Source organism: Bos mutus, chromosome 2 (assembly GCF_027580195.1).
Source record: "Bos mutus isolate GX-2022 chromosome 2, NWIPB_WYAK_1.1, whole genome shotgun sequence".
NCBI lineage: Eukaryota > Metazoa > Chordata > Mammalia > Artiodactyla > Bovidae > Bos > Bos mutus.
The window spans coordinates 101,753,912-101,773,912 of record NC_091618.1 but is presented as its reverse complement, the minus strand read 5'-3'; the positions used below and the strand labels follow the sequence as shown (position 1 = coordinate 101,773,912).

Genomic DNA, 20,001 nt, shown 5'->3' with positions numbered 1-20,001 from the left:
ACTCAATTTTTATTTTTTTAAGGAACTTGCTATTTCGTTCTTTTTCAGCCACCAAAGCTGGTCTAGCAGTCCATCCCTTCAACTCCACCTGTTCTCCTAGACAATATCTTACCTTCTTACCTTTGGTTTTCTGCATCCTCCAATTCCTTAGGCAGGTTGCCTCTGGCTTGATCCCCCAACAACTCTATAGCCCATAAGGGTCCTATGAACTGTTATATTGAATTTAAAATACTTTTGGTGTTCATAGCCCTTTATAGCTTGACTTTGTTCTAAAAATTCAAATTTTGTTTCTTATTCAGGCTTAATTTCAGTTTATCTCTTCACTAACCCACAGTTCACAAGATTAAAATTTTTTCTAAACCCTTCCAAAATGGAAGTTACTTCTTCCATTTTGCTGTCACTTTCTTTGTTTCCATGGGAGAATTATCACATTGTGTTGTGATCATTTGTTTTCTTTTCTTGAGTCTTGATCCATGTGCTCAGCTAGAAAGAGTTCCTGAGAGTTGTCAGCTATACCTTAAACATCTTTGTGTTCCAGACACAATGTCTACACCTAATGAAAAGACATTGAATAAATGCTTATTAACGTGTGGATGAATGAAATGATGGATAGGCTGTTACATCTAATTAACTTAAAATGCAAACATTTCTGTTAATACTTGGCACATAGTAGGCCTTTGATTAATACTTTTTGTTTGACAATGCTTTCTCTTTCTTTTTAACTTTGGCATTTTTAAAGGTACCGTTAGTTGAACAGCTCTTCCGCAAAGAGTTCAAACCATTTTTGAAGAAATGGTATCATGTTACTAGATTAAGTGGTGATACCCAATTGAAAATAACATTTCCAGAAGTTGTCAAGTCTCATGATGTTATTATCAGTACAGCTCAAATCCTTGAAAACTCCCTTTTAAACTCAGAAGAAGGTGAAGATGATGGTATAGAGTTGTCAGGTTGGTTGAAATGTTTATTTTTGTAAAATAGTATTAATATTGATAGTAGTAACAGGGACTGTATTAGTTAAATAAGTTTTTAAAGGTTGATTAAATATTTAAATGTTTATTATTTTTATGTTTTATCAATTTTTCATTGAAGTGTAGTTGATTTACAATGTTGTATTGATTTCTCTTGTATCACAAAATGATTCATTTATACATATATACATTATTTTTTAATATTCATCTCCATTATTGTTTATCGTAGGATATTGAATATAACTCTCTTCTACAACCTTGTTGTTTATCTATTCTACATATAAAAGCTTACATCTGCTAACCCCACTCTCCCACTCCGTAATTTTGATTTAGATTGTCTTCCATTGCTTAAGTTTTCATTAAAAACCTTCTTCCTTGGGGAAGCAAACAAAAAGTGGGATATCAGCATCAGTATATCATTATTAAATCAAACAGTTACTGGACTTCCAATTTACTCAGTATTTCTAAGTACCAACAAGTTCTTTTTAAGTTTTAGTGGATCCTGTTAGATATGCCCTCTTCTCTGTAGAATAAATACAGTCCTTTCTGTTTTGTGGGGGATGGGAAGAAAAGGTAGGAGCAAGGTAGGGAAGGAAGTATATAAAATCATAATAATTAAATGCAATGTTGAAATAAGGTAAAATTATTCCTTTTTAAATAATGTTTTTCATTTGATAGAATGAAGATAAAATTTGCCAACTTTAAACATTTTATTAAAGAATGAAAATGTAATTCTAAGAGTTTTGGGGAGTAAGTCAGGATTTGATCCATCCCATAACACTTTTTAGATCTATAAATTTTCTGAGACTCACCTATTAAATGGGGATAATAACAGGGATAGTTTCATGATTAATATGCACAAACATCTGTATATACAGGTGGCTAGGATAATGTACATTTCCCTTTAAAAAGTGAGAGATACTTGGCTGCTAAGTTTACTAACTTAAAGGTACTTTTTCACTATATTTTGCCAATATGGACAAATAAACCATTTTAATTTCCTTTTAAGACTTTTCTCTCATCATTATTGATGAATGCCATCACACCAACAAAGAAGCGGTCTATAACAACATCATGAGGCGTTATTTGAAACAGAAGTTGAAAAACAATAAACTTAAGAAAGAAAACAAACCAGTGATTCCCTTACCTCAGATAGTGGGACTAACAGCTTCACCAGGTGTTGGAGGAGCCAAAAAGCAAGCCAAAGCCGAAGAACACATTTTAAAAGTAAGTCATTAACTTTATGCATGAGTCAAAAAACCAAAGTTAGAGCAAATGCCAGTGCTTCTCGGTTAAGATTAAGTCCAAGTGCTGTGGAATGCATGAAGGATGGTATTCCATGCTCATGAGTTAAAAGAAATCTATACGCTTTGAAGTGAATAGACTCAGTCTTGTTCAAAGCAGTAAGTGCTTTAGTAAATTACTGTGACAGAGAACAATATCAAAAAAATTATGGAGAGCAAACTTAGTGAAAAATTGGGACAAATTAAATACCTGCCTTTAAATATCTATCCCTAATTGTCAAACTTAATGATCTATTCATAGAAGTATGCATAAACTGTGAAAGTTTCTAATTTTCACACATACTCTATGCATTTCAAAATTGCATGTTTTGTTCTGTGCCTTTTTGTTGTTGTTCTTCTGTGTGATACTCAGGTTCCAGGTAATTCAAATTATATGGGAAATGGAGATATGAGAATCTTAATTAAAAACATATTTCTTGTCCGCTGCCCCAAAATGGTAACAACACATATAGTACTATTGTTGATCTCAAGCACTGAAAGAATTCAGAGTAATTCACATAAGATGTTCACACGAAGGCATTGTATTTGCATTTTAAGTCCCTTATTTTTAAGTTGAAGTTGGTAAAAAGGATATAGAGTAGATAAAAGCACAATTATTTTCCCCAACATATTATCTATTACTAGAATTAAGGACTATCTCCAATCGAAATCCAGGTACATGGGCTTTGTCTGCTCCTACCTTTGTACTGTCCTCTTTTATGTGTAGAAGAAAGTGGTAATATGATCCATGGATGTCAAGGTGACCCATAAATGCCTTGTGTAATACGGTTAGCTTATAAACATTCTCTTCGCATCTCTGCAATTTTCTGTACTCTCTCCATGTTACTTTTTCCATCTGGAAAAATGGAATTTAAGAAATGAAAAGAAATACTTTTTCTGGAATTTTCTACCAACTTGATTGTTCTGTTTTTACTCTACCAGGATGAATGTTACTGGTTGGACCCACAGTGAAGCAGTACTAAAATACTGTGTTTAGCAAATCACGCTACATATTTCTCACACAAGAAAAAATTCTACATTGAATCAATTGAAAAGGAATAGTATTTGAATATTGAAGTGTCTCTTTTTCAGATATGTGCCAATCTTGATGCAGTTACCATTAAAACCGTGAAACAAAATATTAATCTACTTAAAGAGCAAATAAAGGAGCCATGCAAAAAGTTTGTAATTGCAGATGATACCAAAAAAGTATGTGCTTAAATTTTTATATTTATTTTATTGATGATACTATATTCAACTGAAAGATGCAAAGATTATCTTACATTGACACTCTGAATAATATTATTTTAAATTTTTGCAGAAAAGTTTGTTTTATTCTTTATTATTGATATTAGGCAGCAAAACACTGCTGTGAATTCTTAATCTTTTAGTTTTCTAGTTTGTATAAAGAGTAGCTTAGTACTTTGTTTACTAAGTATCAGTTGTGGTGGGAGAGAAAGGATAATGGTGGGAAAGGTTGTAAAGCTAAACTAGAGATATTACCATAGTTTCTTTTATTCGTTTTACTTTTCTGAATTGATTTTCCCAACATTGAACAGAGCCATTTTTGACTACCAGATTTCAGTTGGCAATGATAACAGGTATACCACCTAATTGACATATTTGGTTTCTTAGGAAAATACTTACAGTAAAGAAGTGAAACATTTACTTTAAATATTAAAGTGTTTTTGTTATGAATATCTTATTATAAAAATCAACCTGAGTCAGTGTGAACATTGTGACTAGAACATTATGTCAGTACTTTCTTTTGTAAACTATAAAAAGCACCATAAATTTTAGCTGTGTGTCCTTAATAGTAAGTGTAATCTTTGCAAATCCACCTCATAAGAATGTTGAGTTATGAAATATGCATAATAGATAATATTGTGTTTGAAATATAGGCACCAAACTAATGTTAGCAACCGATCTCCATAGGTCATTCTTTTCTGGAAATTTTGAAAAATAGAACTGTCTGTTCCAGCTGAACTAGCATATTTGACTGAACTTGATTTTTCTTCACTTTTTTCATTCAGTTTTATTCAATAAGTTTAAATGCATGTTTCTAATCATAATCATTAAAACTAATCCTCAGCATCCTCAAAGAATTTGCTACCCTATCTTTTAACTTAATTAACTTATGCTGTGCTTAGTCGTTCAGTTGTGTCTGACTCTTTGCGACCCCATGGACTAGGCCTACCAGGCTCCTCTGTCCATGGAATTCTCCAGGCAAGAATACTGGCATGGGTTGCCATGCCCTCCTTCAGGTTCCTCCAACTTAATTAACTTTGGGTATACTTTTTACTGGGTTTCCCTGGTGGCTCAACTGGTAAGGAATCCACCTGCAGTGCTGGAGACCTGGGTTCACTCTCTGGGTTTGGAGGATTCCCTGGAGAAGGGATCGGCTACCCACCCCAGTGTTTTGGCCTGGAGAATTCCATGGACTGTATAGTCCACGGGGTCAAAAAGTGACGGACATGACTGAGTGACTTTCATTTCACATACTTTTTAATTGAAGTATTAATATAACGCACATACAGAAAAGTTCAAGTTCATAAGTGTGCAGATTTCTGAATCTTCATAAACTGAAAACACTTGTATAACCAAAATCCAGATCAAGGGACTTCCCTTGCAGTCCAGTGGTTAAGACTCCATCCTTCCAGTGCAGGAAGCGTGGGTTTGATCCCTAGTCAGGGAACTGAGGTCCCACATGCTAAGCAGTGTGGCCAAAAATAAAAAATGAAATCCCCATAGTATGTATTCTTCTATATCTGGCTTTTCTCAAAACTCTACCTTTTAAAATTTTATTTTGGTACAAATAATATTGAAACCAGTTCTTCACCAAGGAATGTTTTTTTAAACTAAGTTCAGGCTTTTTAAATAATTGGGATATTAATATGTATTTTTAAAATAGCTATTAGCATTTAAGATGTATAACATTCATTAATTTTATTTTTTAACTTTTAAATGGGAAATTCCAGCACAGATACCTGGTGTTGGTGTGGTGTGGCTTGAGGGTGGAGGTAAAATAGAAACTGAAAAAAAAAATGAATGTATAAAGAGGTGATCAGAGTAACTTGTTACTTTGTCTAGACAATGAATCTGAATCAAATTTATTATAACATATAAATTATTTTAATAAAGATAATGTTATTAATTCAATAATATAAACATGTAAGAATAAGTGTATCATTTATTTTTAGGATCCATTTAAAGATAAGCTGCTAGAAATAATGACAAAGATTCAAACATTTTGCCAAATTAATCCAATGTCAGATTTTGGAACTCAACCCTACGAACAATGGCTCATTCAAATGGAAAAAAAAGGTAATTTGGGTTTTAACATAACATTTGCTTTATCCCATGTTTATACCAAGATTCCAGGTCACATGTTCCCAAGCAAACTGAAAGCAAATATATTAGCAAATGGAATTTCTGTGTTCTAAGTAGTACAAGGATAAAATGTCCTGACTCCTTATCTAAGGAAAGAGGCACCAATTCATCCATTTTCTCTTAATCTCCAGAGTCTTTCACTTATTATATATTTAAAGTATTAAGATAAATATTAGCATCTCTGTTTCCACATGCAAACTTAACTAATGTGTTTTTCATGCTATTCCTCAGAGTCAGCAGGAATCAAGTGTTTTTTTTTTTTTTTTTTTGCTGATGCAGAATAGAAGTAGCAAGTCTAGGAGTCAGAAAACTTGCCCCCTTTTTGTGCTCATGGCACATTTTGAGCCTTAATTTGCTCATTTCGAAACCAAAGTGAAGCCTATTTTCAAGTCAGTATCATAAACATATTAACATATTCAAGTCCACAGCACACTTGGGGGAGTATTCTGTCATTATTTCATTGTACATAACATATTTTTCATAGCTGCAAAAGAAGGAAATCGCAAAGATCGTGTTTGTGCAGAACATCTGAGGAAGTACAATGAGGCCCTACAAATTAATGATACAATCCGTATGATTGATGCATATAATCACCTTGAAACTTTCTACAATGACGAGAAAGAGAAGAAGTTTGCGGTCCTCCTAGGAGATGACAGTGATGAGAGTGATGACAATGGTGATGATGATGTGGGTGATGGAAAACCACCTTTGAAGCTGCACGAGACAGATGACTTTCTCATATCTCTATTTTGGGGTAAGAATCAGTGTAACATTTTTGCATGGTCTCATGCAGTTATGTCTTTGGCATGAACCCACTGCTTCTTAAGAACTCTCCAAAAAGTTCTTTTAAAATCTCTCATTTTGAAATAAGAAACTCCATTCATATTGGAGCTATTTCTAATTGATGGGGTTAACTAGCGATGAGCTGTATTATCTTAATTTATCATTTGGTCATCTGGCTTTATTATTAAGTTGACCACAATAAATTTATTTTAAAAACTAGCCTGATTATTGGATACAGCACAAGATTAACTATAGTTGAGCTTCTTAGTACTTCATTATATGAAGTCTTCCAGTTAGTTATTCACATATTTTATGAATTTAAGATAATTATTTCTTGCAAATCAAAACAGTAATAAGATGTCACCTCACACAGTCAGAATGGCCATCTACAAATAGCAAGTGCTAGAGTGTGGAGAAAAATGAGCCCTCCTGCACTGCTGATGGAAATGTAAATTTGTGGAGCCACTGTTGAGAACAGTATGGAGGCTCCTTAAAAAACTAAAAACAGAGTTACTGTATGATCCAGCAACCCTATTCCTGGGCATATATCCAGAGAGCACTCTAATTTGGAAAGATGCATGCATCCAAATGCTTATAGCAGCACTACTCACAATAGCCAAGACATGCATGCAACCTAAATGTACATCAGTAGATGAATGGATCATAAAGATGCTATACATCTATATCTATATTTATATCATCTCTATCTGTAGCTATACATGTACACAGACAATGGAAGATACTACTCAGCTATAAAAGAATGAAATAATGCCATTTGTAGTTACATGGGTGAACCTGGAGATTATCATACTAAATGAAGTAAGCCATTCAGAGAAAGACAAATAATTATCTGACATCACTTATATGTGGAAAGTCAAATATGATACAAACTTATTTATAAAACAGAAACAGATTCACAGACATAGATAGGAAACTTATGGTTACCAAAGGGGAAAGGCAGAGGGAGAGGCATAAATTAAGAGTTTGGGATTAGCAGATACAAACTATAATCAATATATATAAAACAGATAAACAGCAAGGTCCTACTGTATAGCCCAGGGAACTGTGTTAAATATTTTGGAATAAGCCATAATGGAAAAGAATATTTAAAAATGTATATATATATTTCTGTATACTTTTCTGTATATCTGAAACTGACAGAACATTGTAAATCGAGTATACTTGAGTTAAAAAAGGAAATAAATGAATTCTTTCTTAAAGGAAATAAGAAAAAGTTGAAAAAACTAGCCCAAAACCCAGAACATGAAAATGAAAAGCTCATCAAATTGAGAAACACCATAATGGAACAATATTCAAGGACTGAAGGATCAGCACGAGGAATAATTTTCACAAAAACACGACAGAGTGCATATGCCCTTTCCCAGTGGATTATTGAAAACGAAAAATTTTCAGAAGTAGGAGTCAAAGCCCACCATCTTATTGGCGCTGGACACAGCAGCGAGTTCAAGCCCATGACACAGGTGAAAACTTCCTTTCGGATTTTTTGTTCTTATGCTGTCATTTCTTTTCACCTGTAGTCTTTTTTCATCAATCTTCTCACCAACCCACAAATACTTTAATCGAATGAAACAACTGTTCTTGAAAGAAAATGTGAGTTTAATAGACATCAATATGTGGCATTTGAGAGGCTAAACTTTGTTCTAGGAATCACTTTCTCTATGTTCTTGGAGGAACTTTCTATATTGGGTTTCTTTTGCAAAAATGCTTAACACTTAAACTTAGTAACAAAATGGGAAAACAGTCACAATATAATATCAAATGGAAAAATCAAATTTCCACAAAAATGTGTGCATTATAATTAGAACTTGTAAAATATGTTTGCATAGGATGAGATCTTTAAGGGAACTTGGGAAAATTAAGACATTTGATGTGATAGAGATTTGGGACCATGAGAGATTTTCTTTTCGAGTTTTGTTTTGTTTTGCTTTTAATTTATTATACTACTTATGTGAACAATAAAAAAACTCTTGGAAGACGGAAAAAAAGACACTTATAGAGATTATAAATAAGGTGAAACAGAAATGGCTTGTTAGTATAAAATGTCTTCTGAAGTCCTATTGGTCCTGAGTTTTTCTGGACAAAAGGACACTTTAGTTATTATGGTCATCATCATTTGGTCCATTGGAACAAACTGAATTTGTTTTAACATTTATTGAAAAGAAGTTGTTCTTCAAATTGTGCACCAAAACTCTTGGTATACTGTCTACTTATACTGGAGTTGCCTCTAAAGTTTATGCCAAAGAAAGCACTGTTTTCTTTAGGTAAGGAGTTTACATCCTTCTTTATGATGAGAGCTGCTTTACTTGATATGTTTTCCTCTTTGCCCTAGCTGCCAGGAAACTTATAGCAAAACTGAAGTTCATTCTCTCAGCTTCTGTTTTAATCCCTACAAGTGATACACCTATACTTTTTCACTTTTGATCCCATTTTTTAGTTTTTATTCTATTAGCTTTAGTGTTAAGACTTTGATTTTATGCGGCCTTGGCTCATCTTTGGAAAGAGATGGGTTACAAATGGCAAGTATGCATTCAAGCTACTTTTTGCTTATCCAGTTTTGACTAGGTAGCTGAATGCCAAAATATAGAACACACCCCCTTCCTCACTCCCCACATCCTCACCTGTAGACTGACTTGGACTTACTCATTGGAAGAGGAGTTAGGCATCTATGTAATATGATGTGGGGGTCTGACACTGAGTCTGAAATTCTCACTATTAAAGTTAGTCCTTTGAATGAAGGCAAAAACATCTAAAATCCAAGGATCTGTCAAGTTTGTATCAATAGTGGGCATGAGTGCAAGAAGGAAAAATTATCAGAGAAGACTGGAGAGGGATCTTTCTGCAGGATTCTCCAGCAGTTAGAAGTCAAAAAGAAAGACATATGTCTTCTTGCCTCTGAAAAGAATTGGATGGGAATAGGAGAACATACAGTCTGTCTGACAGGTGTATTTTTGTTTAATATATGGAGGCAAAAGATAGGTAAACATACACCAAAGGCTACTGGATCAACAGCTTTGATAAGAATAGTTATGAAAATAAAACTCCACTGGCTACATCAATAGGATTATGATGTATACATAATCCTATTATCAATAGGATTATGCTCACCAGTTCCTCCTATGCAAGAGCAAAGGGAATATTTGATTCCTTTTCCTATGTTAACTTTCAAAATTCAGATTTTTAAAAATTTAAATATGTTTTAATTATGTTTTTAATAACCTATTCTTTCATTTTTATTGATATCATCCTTTGAACAGATAATATATTTACCTCTTTAACAATTAATAAGGTACAGGGCACACCAGTGTCCTTCAGTCTCCCAGCTCCTCTCCCTGGAGGCAACCAGTGCTTTCAGGTTCTGCCAGGAATACTTCATGTTTCTTTGCTTGAATGACTCTTAAAGTGACCAAATGCAAAATACAGTGTATATTTTTTCTCTGACTCAAAATTTGACTGTCTTTAAAAGTGTCACTGCATCTTATTCTCTGACTGTTGAAGATTCTGAAGTTAATGTAGTAAAAAGCAAAGCCTATTTTAGTTTCTCATTGCTGTATCCTCTTCTCAGCTGAGAGCATCTCCTCCTTTCTTCCGCCTAAGTCACCCATCAGTTTGTTTCCTTGGCACAAATGATGGCCTTCCCACCTCCAGACTGGAGGATGGAAATATTTTTGTTATTGTGTGGTAATCCCAGATTGGAAATCAAATGTTGCCTCACCATCATGTCTTTGTTCAATGCCAAAAACAGATGGCAGCAAATCCGTGTATGATCTAATCCTTTCATTTACACTGACCAGTTGCAATTTAGTATTTCTTCTCCTAATTAGAAGATTTTAATGTGTTTAGCAGTACAACATTTAATTTACTAAAATGTTTCTACAGAATGAACAAAAAGAAGTCATTAGTAAATTTCGCACGGGAAAAATAAATCTGCTTATCGCTACCACAGTGGCAGAAGAAGGTCTGGATATTAAAGAATGTAATATCGTTATCCGTTATGGTCTCGTCACTAATGAAATAGCCATGGTCCAGGTACATTCTGATACCTCAAATATGTTAATTTCTTATTTTATGCTCTTGTTTTGTTTTCTTTTAGTAAAACAGCACACACGAAATGGAAAGTGAAAGTTGCTCACTTGCATCCGACTCTTTGCAACCCCATGGACTCTACAGTCCATGGAATTATCCAGGCCAGAATACTGGAGTGGGTAGCCTTTCCCATCTCCAAGGATCTTCCAATTCAGGGATCGAACCCAGGTCTCCCGCATTGCAGGTGGATTCTTTACCAGCTGAGCCACAAGGGAAGCCCGTTTGTGTGTGTGTTTTGATTTCTTTTAGTAGAACAGCACACATAGTTTAAAAAATATATCTGTTTCCTACAAAAAGAGAAATCAACCAGATAATCAGAAAGCCACCAAATTAAGAAATACTTGGATTTCAGGAGTTGATGTGTTATTAATGCCTCACTACTCAGAATGAATTTTTCACGAGGGTGATAGCATTTATGGTGAGGTTCCTGGCCAAGGCCATAACATTTTTTGTTGCTCAAAATGTGCCTTAGTATTAACTCTTTATACAAAAGTGAAGGACTGTATTGGGCTTCCCTGGTAGCTCAGCTGGGTAAAAAATCCACCTGCAATGCAGGAGACCTGGGTTCGACCCCTTGGTTAGGAAGACCACTGGAGAAGGGCATGGCAACCCACTCCAGTATTCTTGCCTGGAGAATCCCCATGGACAGAGGAGACTGGAAGGCTACAGTCCATGGGATCACAAAGAGTCAGACATGACTGAATGACTAAGCACAGCACAGCATAGAAATGTACCACCACATTGAGTGTGTTTTCTTGGAACATTGAAGGTAGGTGCTAGAAACATAACGGCACTCACCTCAGCTCTGGTGTCAAAGTCAGAGAGGCCCTTCTCCCCATTTGTCCTCCCTACCGGGAAGGGGGGCAATTGGGCTCCCCCAGCCCAAATCACTGATGATGGTTTGCAGGGTTTGAGAAGGGTACTTGGAGAAAAGAAGGGCAGGACAGGATGGCCTTGTGTCATTGAGGCTTTTGAGGGCTGGTGTGGGCTTCCGTGGTGGCTCAGCGGTAAAGAACTCAACTGCCAATGCAGGAGATATAAGAGACACAGGTTCGATTCCTAGATTGGGAAGATTCCTTGGAGAAGGGCATGGCAACCTTCTCTAGTATTCTTGCCTGGAGGATCCTGTGGACAGAGGAGCCTGGCAGGCTACAGTTCATGGGGTCACAAAAACTTGGACACGACTGCAGTGACATAGCACACATGCACCCATGCATGTGGGAACCTAACCATCATCATTCTACAACATTGTTTTTCACTGAAGTGCATTTTGAGTTTCAAATAGCCAACTTATTAAGAAAATGGATAATAACTGACTTTACAGAGAATAGAGGAATCTTTTGATGATGGGATACTGAGCAGTGAATATCATTCCAGAACAAAAGCAGGTACATTCGCAGCAAAGCACAGCCCTTCACTGACTTGATTTCTTTCTGTTCTCAGGCCCGTGGTCGAGCCAGAGCTGATGAGAGCACCTATGTCCTGGTTGCCCAAAGCGGTTCAGGGGTTGTTGAACGTGAAACAGTTAATGATTTCCGAGAGAAAATGATGTATAAAGCTATAGACCGTGTTCAAAATATGAAACCAGAGGAGTATGCTCATAAGGTATTGTTTTGGGCCAACTCTGAATTTAGTTTTCACTTTTAAATGGCTGCCTGTGGTTGCCATGATATCTCTTTGTGGTTAAGCCTCTAGACAGAAATTGTGCTGAATTATAAGTTCCAGTTTGAAGCACTGTTCAGAGACCAGATTCACATACAAAGACTCAAGATCTGTGGTGGGCAGAAATCATCAGGGAACTGTTCTATAAAGTTTGGTAATATAAATTTAGATTTTCCTTGATCCAGAAAGTCTAGTGAAACTCAGTTATTCAATTCAACCTGGTCATTCTGGTCCCATCTAATCTGTACAGGCACAATTTTTTCATTTTAGAAATATTTGTGAAGTGCCTACTGCGTGTTAGGCAACGTTGTAAAAACAGTGAATGTCACCGCAAGCAACACAGATAGATCCCTCCTGCATGAAACTTGTATTTGAGCGAGTACATGGTGAGATTTGAGGGGGAGAAATAAAGAGAAATAAAGCAAGTAATACATGTATGGAGAGGAGAGCTGAAGCATTAGATCAAGACAATGTGAAACAAACATCTAATTGGGCACTTTAGGTTAGGTGTTTGGGAAAGGCCTCTCTAAGAGGGAGAGACATTGAAGCTAGCCCCGAGTGTTAAGAAAATAGATCATATACCATCTTGCTGCATCTCAGTTTACTAACATAGAATCATTTGAGTTGTGAGAGGAATGCAGCAAAGGAAGAATGTATTTCTACAATATTTCAGGAAATCCCCCATACCACTGAATTAAAGACTGTAACTACTATAATAGCAAACAATCCATTTAGAAGAAAATTCACACCCTTGCATATGGGTGTGAATGTTAGTTTCTTAACATTGGAATTGGCTCTACCCTAAATAGAGTTTCACGGAAGGGATGCTTTCAAATTGGTGTGCATTGCTATAACCAACTCCAAGGTTTCCTGGCCAGGTTTCTACACGAATTTATATTTTAAAACCCCTTTAAATATAAGGCAAACCAAACATTTTGTGGTGTCAAATCAAACATTTGTAGCCATATAATACCAGTGGAAAGTTAGCACTTTACATTTAAAGTACTAAATGAATAAATCACGTGGGATGTTTTTCAAAGATTGATGTTTCAAGACCAGTGTTTTGTATAAACTCTAGAACCATCTCTGGAGTTTATGAGTCACAGATAATCTCTAGAAAAGACACAGTTTCTTTGGGGGCCCCATGGACTATCTTTTTTACGTCTCCTTTGGCTAAGAGACCAACTCTCTTAGAATTGCTCCAGGTAGACAAACCCAGAGTAGGGATGGCAATGACACGAGGTATGTGTCAGCACTACTCTGTTCAAAACCCCATCACACATGGCCGCCAGGTCAAAACACTTCTTTCTACTGATTTAAGAATCCTTCTCAACATAACACTGGAGCAACCACTAATAAACAGTTTGAGTTGACATATAAGGGGAGGTCTATTTTCCATGTTATATACTGAGTTTATACATACCCCCAAGCTTCTTCAATCAAATCAGACTTGTAGGAGTAAGTTGAAGATACTAAACATTGTCCCTGGCTTGACCCAACAACATTTGCCACATTACATTTTAGTTGGAATTAGACTGATTATTATTGGAGAAGGAAATGGCACTCCACTCTAGTATTCTTGCCTGCAGAATTCCATGGAGGAGACTAGCGTGCTACACTGCAGTCCATGAGGTTGCAAAGAGTTGGGCACGACTGAGCACGCACGCAGACTGATTATAGCTGTGCCTCCCATATATTTGTTATGATTTCTTTTCTTTTCTGGCCCTTTTAATTGTTTCATATCCTTTACTAGCTTAGAGTTATTCTTTTGGTTTCTGGTGTCCTGGTTACATATCCAAACACTGACCTTGGTTTTGTTTGCTTTTTCTTTCTGTTGCATTCATAGTTATTTCTTAATTGCCCATATGTATCTGTTCCTATGCCAAATCATCTTTTCACCAGCTCGCTGAACTGTAAATATCCTGCAAGAACAGCCTAATTAAACTTTTAAAGAACAGAATACTTCAATTCATTATATTGTTATAATTTACATAGGAAATTTGTCTTCATACTCATCTGATTAACTCGTATTATAGCCCACAGGTTCACTTGCAAGGTTTGTTCTCTTTTCTGTGCTAACTATGGCTGCCTTGAGTCAGGGTCTAAAACAGAGGTGAGAGCCAGAGAACTGGGCTATTCAGTTTTGTTCATCAGCACCGATAGTTTACTTTTCCTGAAAACTTCCCTTTGATTTTAAGGAAAACAATGGCTTCCTCCACAACTTAATATCAATTTGTCATCTTTGAGAGGTTTAGTTTGGAGGTAAATTATTTAAAAACTAGAATTGTCTACTGTGAAGTTGTATAGGTATGAGAACTGGCCAGTCTCTATCTCAAGTTTTATATCTCTCATAAACGATATTATTTCTGTTATGAACAAGTTTCTCCATTAGCCGCAGAATTGGGAATATAAAAATTTTAAGATTTTATTCTCTCATATAAAGACTGTGGGTAATCTAGACATACACAATAGCTCCATGATGTCATCAGGATGCCAAAATTCCTTTCTCTTCTCTGCCTTTTTACTATTTGGCTTCCACTCTCAAGGTCAAAGCTTTTAGAATTTCAGCTGCTGCATGTTCACTCTAAGAAGGAAGGAGGAGAAAGACGGAAAAGGCAACAGTGCCCATGCCAGCTACCTGATACTTAAAGATCCTTTCTGGAAATTTCATTCAACATATTATAGACTTATGTCTTAAAGGCCACTGACTCATAAATGTAGTTATTTAGAGGTATATTTCCACTCAGAATAAAATTATAGTTCTGTTACTACAAAGAATGGAACCTAGGTGGGAAACTAGTATTTTCTGTCACAAATGTATAGAGGAGATAAAATAGTGACAAGTCTGGAAGTTACAGTATATGAAGAGAAATGAAAGAAACTGGAGGCTTCTCATGGATAAGAAATGACTAAGGGTGATGAAGTAAGAATGTTTAGTTCTTTAAAGAGACTTCATGTGGAAGAAAGAGTAGACTTATTTTATGAGATAAAATTAAAACCTATGGAGATGCGGATTAGAAGGAGTTTCTTTGTTTTTGCCTTTTTCCCTTTGTCTTTATTAAATATTGCCAAACATTTTCTCACAGTAGAGCATTTTAAAAAATGGAGTGGAGTATGTTTTGCACACTTAAGGATTCCACATTTCCATGATTGTAGGAGAAGACTCTATACTAAACACTTTGAGGACCATCACCTCATCACTTTTATTTTTAGACTAAAAGTCAAATGTATATTTTCATAACTATCTACGATCTTTGAATTCCAGGCAACTTACTTCATTGAAACTATGAAAAAAAAATCACATTGAATATTCTTTTGCAGATTTTGGAATTACAGATGCAAAGTATAATGGAAAAGAAAATGAAAACCAAGAGAAGTATTGCAAAGCAGTTCAAGGGCAAGCCATCATTAATAAATTTTCTGTGTAAAAACTGTGGTGTGCCAGCCTGCTCTGGAGAAGATATCCACGTAATTGAGAAGATGCACCATGTCAATATGACACCAGAGTTCAAGTAAGTCCAAGAGAAGACTTAAAGTCTTTAAGTTTCTTTATAAGGGATAAAGCAGTTTGTATTGTAAATGGTCTAACAAAATAGTACATATGAGATTCATTATTTTTCCAGAACTTCCCCTTCTTAGTCCCCAAATTATGAACCTTATTTCAAGTGTCCATTTTTCAAATATATACACAAGGGCAGGAAAGGAGAAGTGTAAGACCCAAAGCCATTTTCACCCAAACCAGATCAGTTTGTGAATGCTCATATTTATTTTCAACTTCTTGAGCATCTTAAGTCTAGTTAAAATAATCAACAGACATGAAGGAAGCCATAAAAAGCAACATACCGTGAGAGGTGTGTGCCAATGATTTGGCCGAAGGGATGAAGTGCAGAATGGTGCATGCATGTGGATGACTGGCAAGCCCAGTAGTGTGTGCCATAGGCTGTGTACTTGTCCTATATGAATTCTCAGGGATGATTCTGACTCCTTGATAATTTTAGGAAACTGTACTTGGTGAGAGGAAACAAAGCACTGCAAACAATGTGTGTTGATTATCAAACAAATGGCGAGATAATCTGCAATAAATGTGGCCAAGTAAGTAAATTGCTGTGGGCTTAATTTTACTTTGGCCAAAAGGAATTCTTAATTGAATGTGCATTTAATCTTTCCTCTCCCTCTCTCTTTTGTTTTCCAGGCTTGGGGAACGATGATGGTGCACAAAGGCTTAGATTTGCCTTGTCTCAAAATAAAGAATTTTGTAGTGGTTTTCCAAAATAATTTACCAAAGAAACAATACAAAAAGTGGGTAGAATTACCAATCACATTTCCTGATCTTAACTATTCAGAATATTGTTTGTTTAGTGATGAGGACTGACATTTGATTCAAGATTTCTTTTAAAAATATTATCAACTTGACATTTACATGATTTTTATTGTTTTCATCATACTACAGAACTTATGTGAACATTAATAAAAGTCAGTGCTTTACTCTGTATTGAGCTATATGAAAGAAGACAATATATTATGCTTTCAATTTCTACCTTGTTGGTGGGCAGAGGTCAAAAATAAAAACCTCCCAGCAAAACCCTTTAGTGTGGAGCAGTATATTGCCGTGGGAAGGGTGTTCGAGTATAAATAAGGATCTAAGGTACTAATCTCAGTCCTGTCACTAAATTTCAGAATAAAATTAAGCAAATCAGTTCATCTTTCTGAACCAGTCTCCTTTTTGGTGAAATGGTAATAGTGCTATCTGCTTTTGCTTTTATTAGCTTTCTGTTGCTTCATAGGACTTCCCTGGTGGCTCAGGGGTAAAGAATCTGCCTGCCAATGCAGGAGACGGGGGTTTGATCCCTTGGTTAGGAAGATCCCCTGCAAAAGGAAATGGTAACTCACTCCAGTGTTCTTGCTTGGAAAATTCCATGAATAGAGGAGCCTGACAGGTTTCAGTCCATGGGTCACAAAACTGTAGGACATGACAGCAACTAAACAACAAGTGGCTTAAAACAACACCCATTTATTATTGCACATGTTCTGTAGCCCAGAGGCTGCTCGGCATCTCAGAAGTCTGAAAGTCAAGGTGTCAGTTGATGTTTTCACCTGGATACCCTGGAAGAAGAATCACTTCCAATCTTTTCAGGTTGTTGGCTGTCATTTTCTTGCAACTGAAGAATGGGATTGCTATTTTCTTGTTAGCTGTCTACTGGGGGCACTCTAAGCCCCAAGAGTCACTCTTATCATGTGGCCTGCTCATGGGGCCTTTCACAGCTACTTGCTTCTTCACGGCCAGCAAGAGACTCTCTCAAGTGTGCTAAAACAGTCTAACTATAGTCATGGGAATTTTAACTGTAATCCCATCATATTCACAAACTCTACCCATATTCAAGGTCGGGGGAATTTTCAGGGAATATATACCACTGGCAGAGATTTTGGAAGCCTTCTCAGAATTCTGCTTCCCACATCCCTTGCCCAGTGTTTATGATTAAGTAATATATGTGTTTGGCATGAGTTTAAACAAACTCTGGGAGATAGTGAAGGACAGGGAAGCCTGGTGTGCTGCAGTCCATGGGGCAGCAAAGAGTCAGACACAACTGAGCAGCTGAACAACAACAGCAATATATATGTATGTATGAAAGTATTTTGAAAAATATAAAGTACCATAAAAGGCAAGGTATTGTCAGGGGAGTGTAATCTCCTCAGTTCTGTCTCATCACAACAAAGATTTGAAGCGACAGATGTTAAGGCCCTCAGCGCGTCACAGCTCTCGGACAGTCCGTGTTATAGTTCTTGGACAGATCAGTTTTATTTAGAAAATAAAGGAAAATACATCCTCGAGGTGTGAGGGCATGCCGACCCAAAAGATGTAAAGAGAAGAGAGAGAGAGAGAGAAGGAGCGCGCGCGGGAGACAGAGAGACCCCCAGCCCTTTGGCTCCTCTTTTTATATGTTTTTTCCTCCCCCTGGGGCTGCTCTTTGTAAAGTGGGCTAGCCGGGAATGCTGTTTGTTCCACTTGAGGTCCTTACTCCAGTCCTCAGACCTTCCTTTGTTCTATTTTAGCAGACTTTTCTCTTCCTTGTCTTTTAGCCACCTCCATTCTGGACTCCTTTTTCCTATTCTAACTACCTAACAGTATTATTAAGAAGAAGACATAAGGTAGGTTAAGGCTTAGTTCCACAGCTTTCCCTTCATGAACATAACACTATGCTCAGTAATTACCTTAAAAGAACGGAGGTTAAATCCAGACTAGTTATTAATACATACAAGATTACCTGCGTCAGTGGAGATGTCCAACAGGCTACAGGCGCTGGATGTCATTAGAAAATGAATAGAAACTGTTTACCTGCACCACTCCCTAGTCCTAATAGAAGAGTAACCTCTCTGTGTCTGGGACATTTTCAGTGTTCCTGAACTAAGTGTGATCGTTTGCAGAGAGACACAGGGCTCAGCACAACAGAACATTCTCCCAGTAGAAAAGTAGCCTCTTTTGTCATGGAAGAACCACATGATCGAGGCAGAACCACAACAGGCCGTTTTAACCCACACTTACCCAGTCTCACAGATGGTCTGCCTCACAGAAAGTTACTTCCTATGACTAAGGAGAAACAAAATGTTGGAGGCAGTAAACAGTAAATTCTGTGGTTTTTTGATTAATTAAATTCAATCTAACAATATCTTTGAATCTTTTGATTAAGACCTGAGCAAATATGAATATTAACCAATCAGAGCTCTTCAGAATACAAGAGGACAAAAGAAGGCTATGACTTTCTCAAGATATTTTTAAAACTCCATCTGACTCTATTTCAAGTATTTCTGCCTTCTAGAATATTTTGGAAATTATACAAGAAATCAAATGCATAGAATAGCTAAACATACTACCACAACATATGTAGCCTGTTTATGAAGTATCAGCAAATACTAGGTTTTTTCATCAATGTTTTCCAGTATATTTTCAATAAAGAGATAGTATTTTTACCACAAAGTTTTAAAATACCTGTTTCAAGTAACATAAAACTTAATATGCACTCTACCTGAACTCAAATTCTGATGCATTCAAAAACCATTGTAATCATTGTAACACTTTGATTGTTAATGAACAGTTTAATATATTAAGGTCATTTGCAGAATATCCTCATGACAGGTAGATATCATGTCAGATGCCTGAGTTTCAGTCCCCATATAGTCTTTAATTACTTGGGTAACTGAGCAACCTCATTTCACAGAGCTTATGTTTGCTTTATTGAAAAATCACAGGTTGTATTAAGTGGTATCAAAGTTTCCTTAGAACTCTAGCATTCTCATTGTTCATGCTTCTGGCTCCCTGGCTGCTCTCATATGGAGACCTTGTTTAGTGATTTGTGATATTACCAACCACAGACTAAGGCTTCCTTGGTGGCTCAGATGATGAAGAATCTTCCTGCAACGTAGAAGACCCAGATTTTCACCCCTGGGTTGGGAAGATACCGTGGAGAAGGGAATGACAACCCACTCCAGTATTCTTGCCTGGAGAATTCCATGGACAGAGGAGCCTGGTGGGCTATATAGTCCATGGGATCGCAAAGAGTGAAATACAACTGAGTGATTAACACTTTAACAACTGTGGGCTAAATATCTACTGCATACATTACACTTTTGAAGGTAGCTCCTGTTTGCTGAAGGGCATTGCAGAGGTCTCACTAAACAGGTTCACAGGCTGGAGTCATGCGTCTCAAGGCAGGGTTGAAAGGTCTGAAAGGATCTGGAAATTTTAGAACAACCAGCATTTCCAAGCCAATAGATCATTGGCCAACCTTGGGGATAAGAAATGTAAAGGCTTA

The 20,001-nt window shown here is 36.4% G+C and overlaps 1 protein-coding gene across 1 annotated transcript in view; it reads left to right on the top strand.

Annotated features, from left to right (window-relative positions):
• The window catches only part of IFIH1 (interferon induced with helicase C domain 1), a 55,575-nt gene extending 38,694 nt beyond the window's left edge, over nt 1–16,881 (top strand). Inside the window, exons 6-16 of the mRNA XM_005897288.3 lie at nt 740–950; nt 1,981–2,198; nt 3,347–3,463; nt 5,455–5,578; nt 6,129–6,398; nt 7,649–7,908; nt 10,325–10,474; nt 11,975–12,136; nt 15,515–15,705; nt 16,192–16,285; nt 16,386–16,881. Coding sequence (XP_005897350.3) covers nt 740–950; nt 1,981–2,198; nt 3,347–3,463; nt 5,455–5,578; nt 6,129–6,398; nt 7,649–7,908; nt 10,325–10,474; nt 11,975–12,136; nt 15,515–15,705; nt 16,192–16,285; nt 16,386–16,565 — 1,977 coding nt within the window. The 3' untranslated portion in view covers nt 16,566–16,881. The remainder of the gene's footprint in view (nt 1–739; nt 951–1,980; nt 2,199–3,346; nt 3,464–5,454; nt 5,579–6,128; nt 6,399–7,648; nt 7,909–10,324; nt 10,475–11,974; nt 12,137–15,514; nt 15,706–16,191; nt 16,286–16,385) is intronic.
• The last annotated feature ends 3,120 nt before the right edge of the window (nt 16,882–20,001 follow it).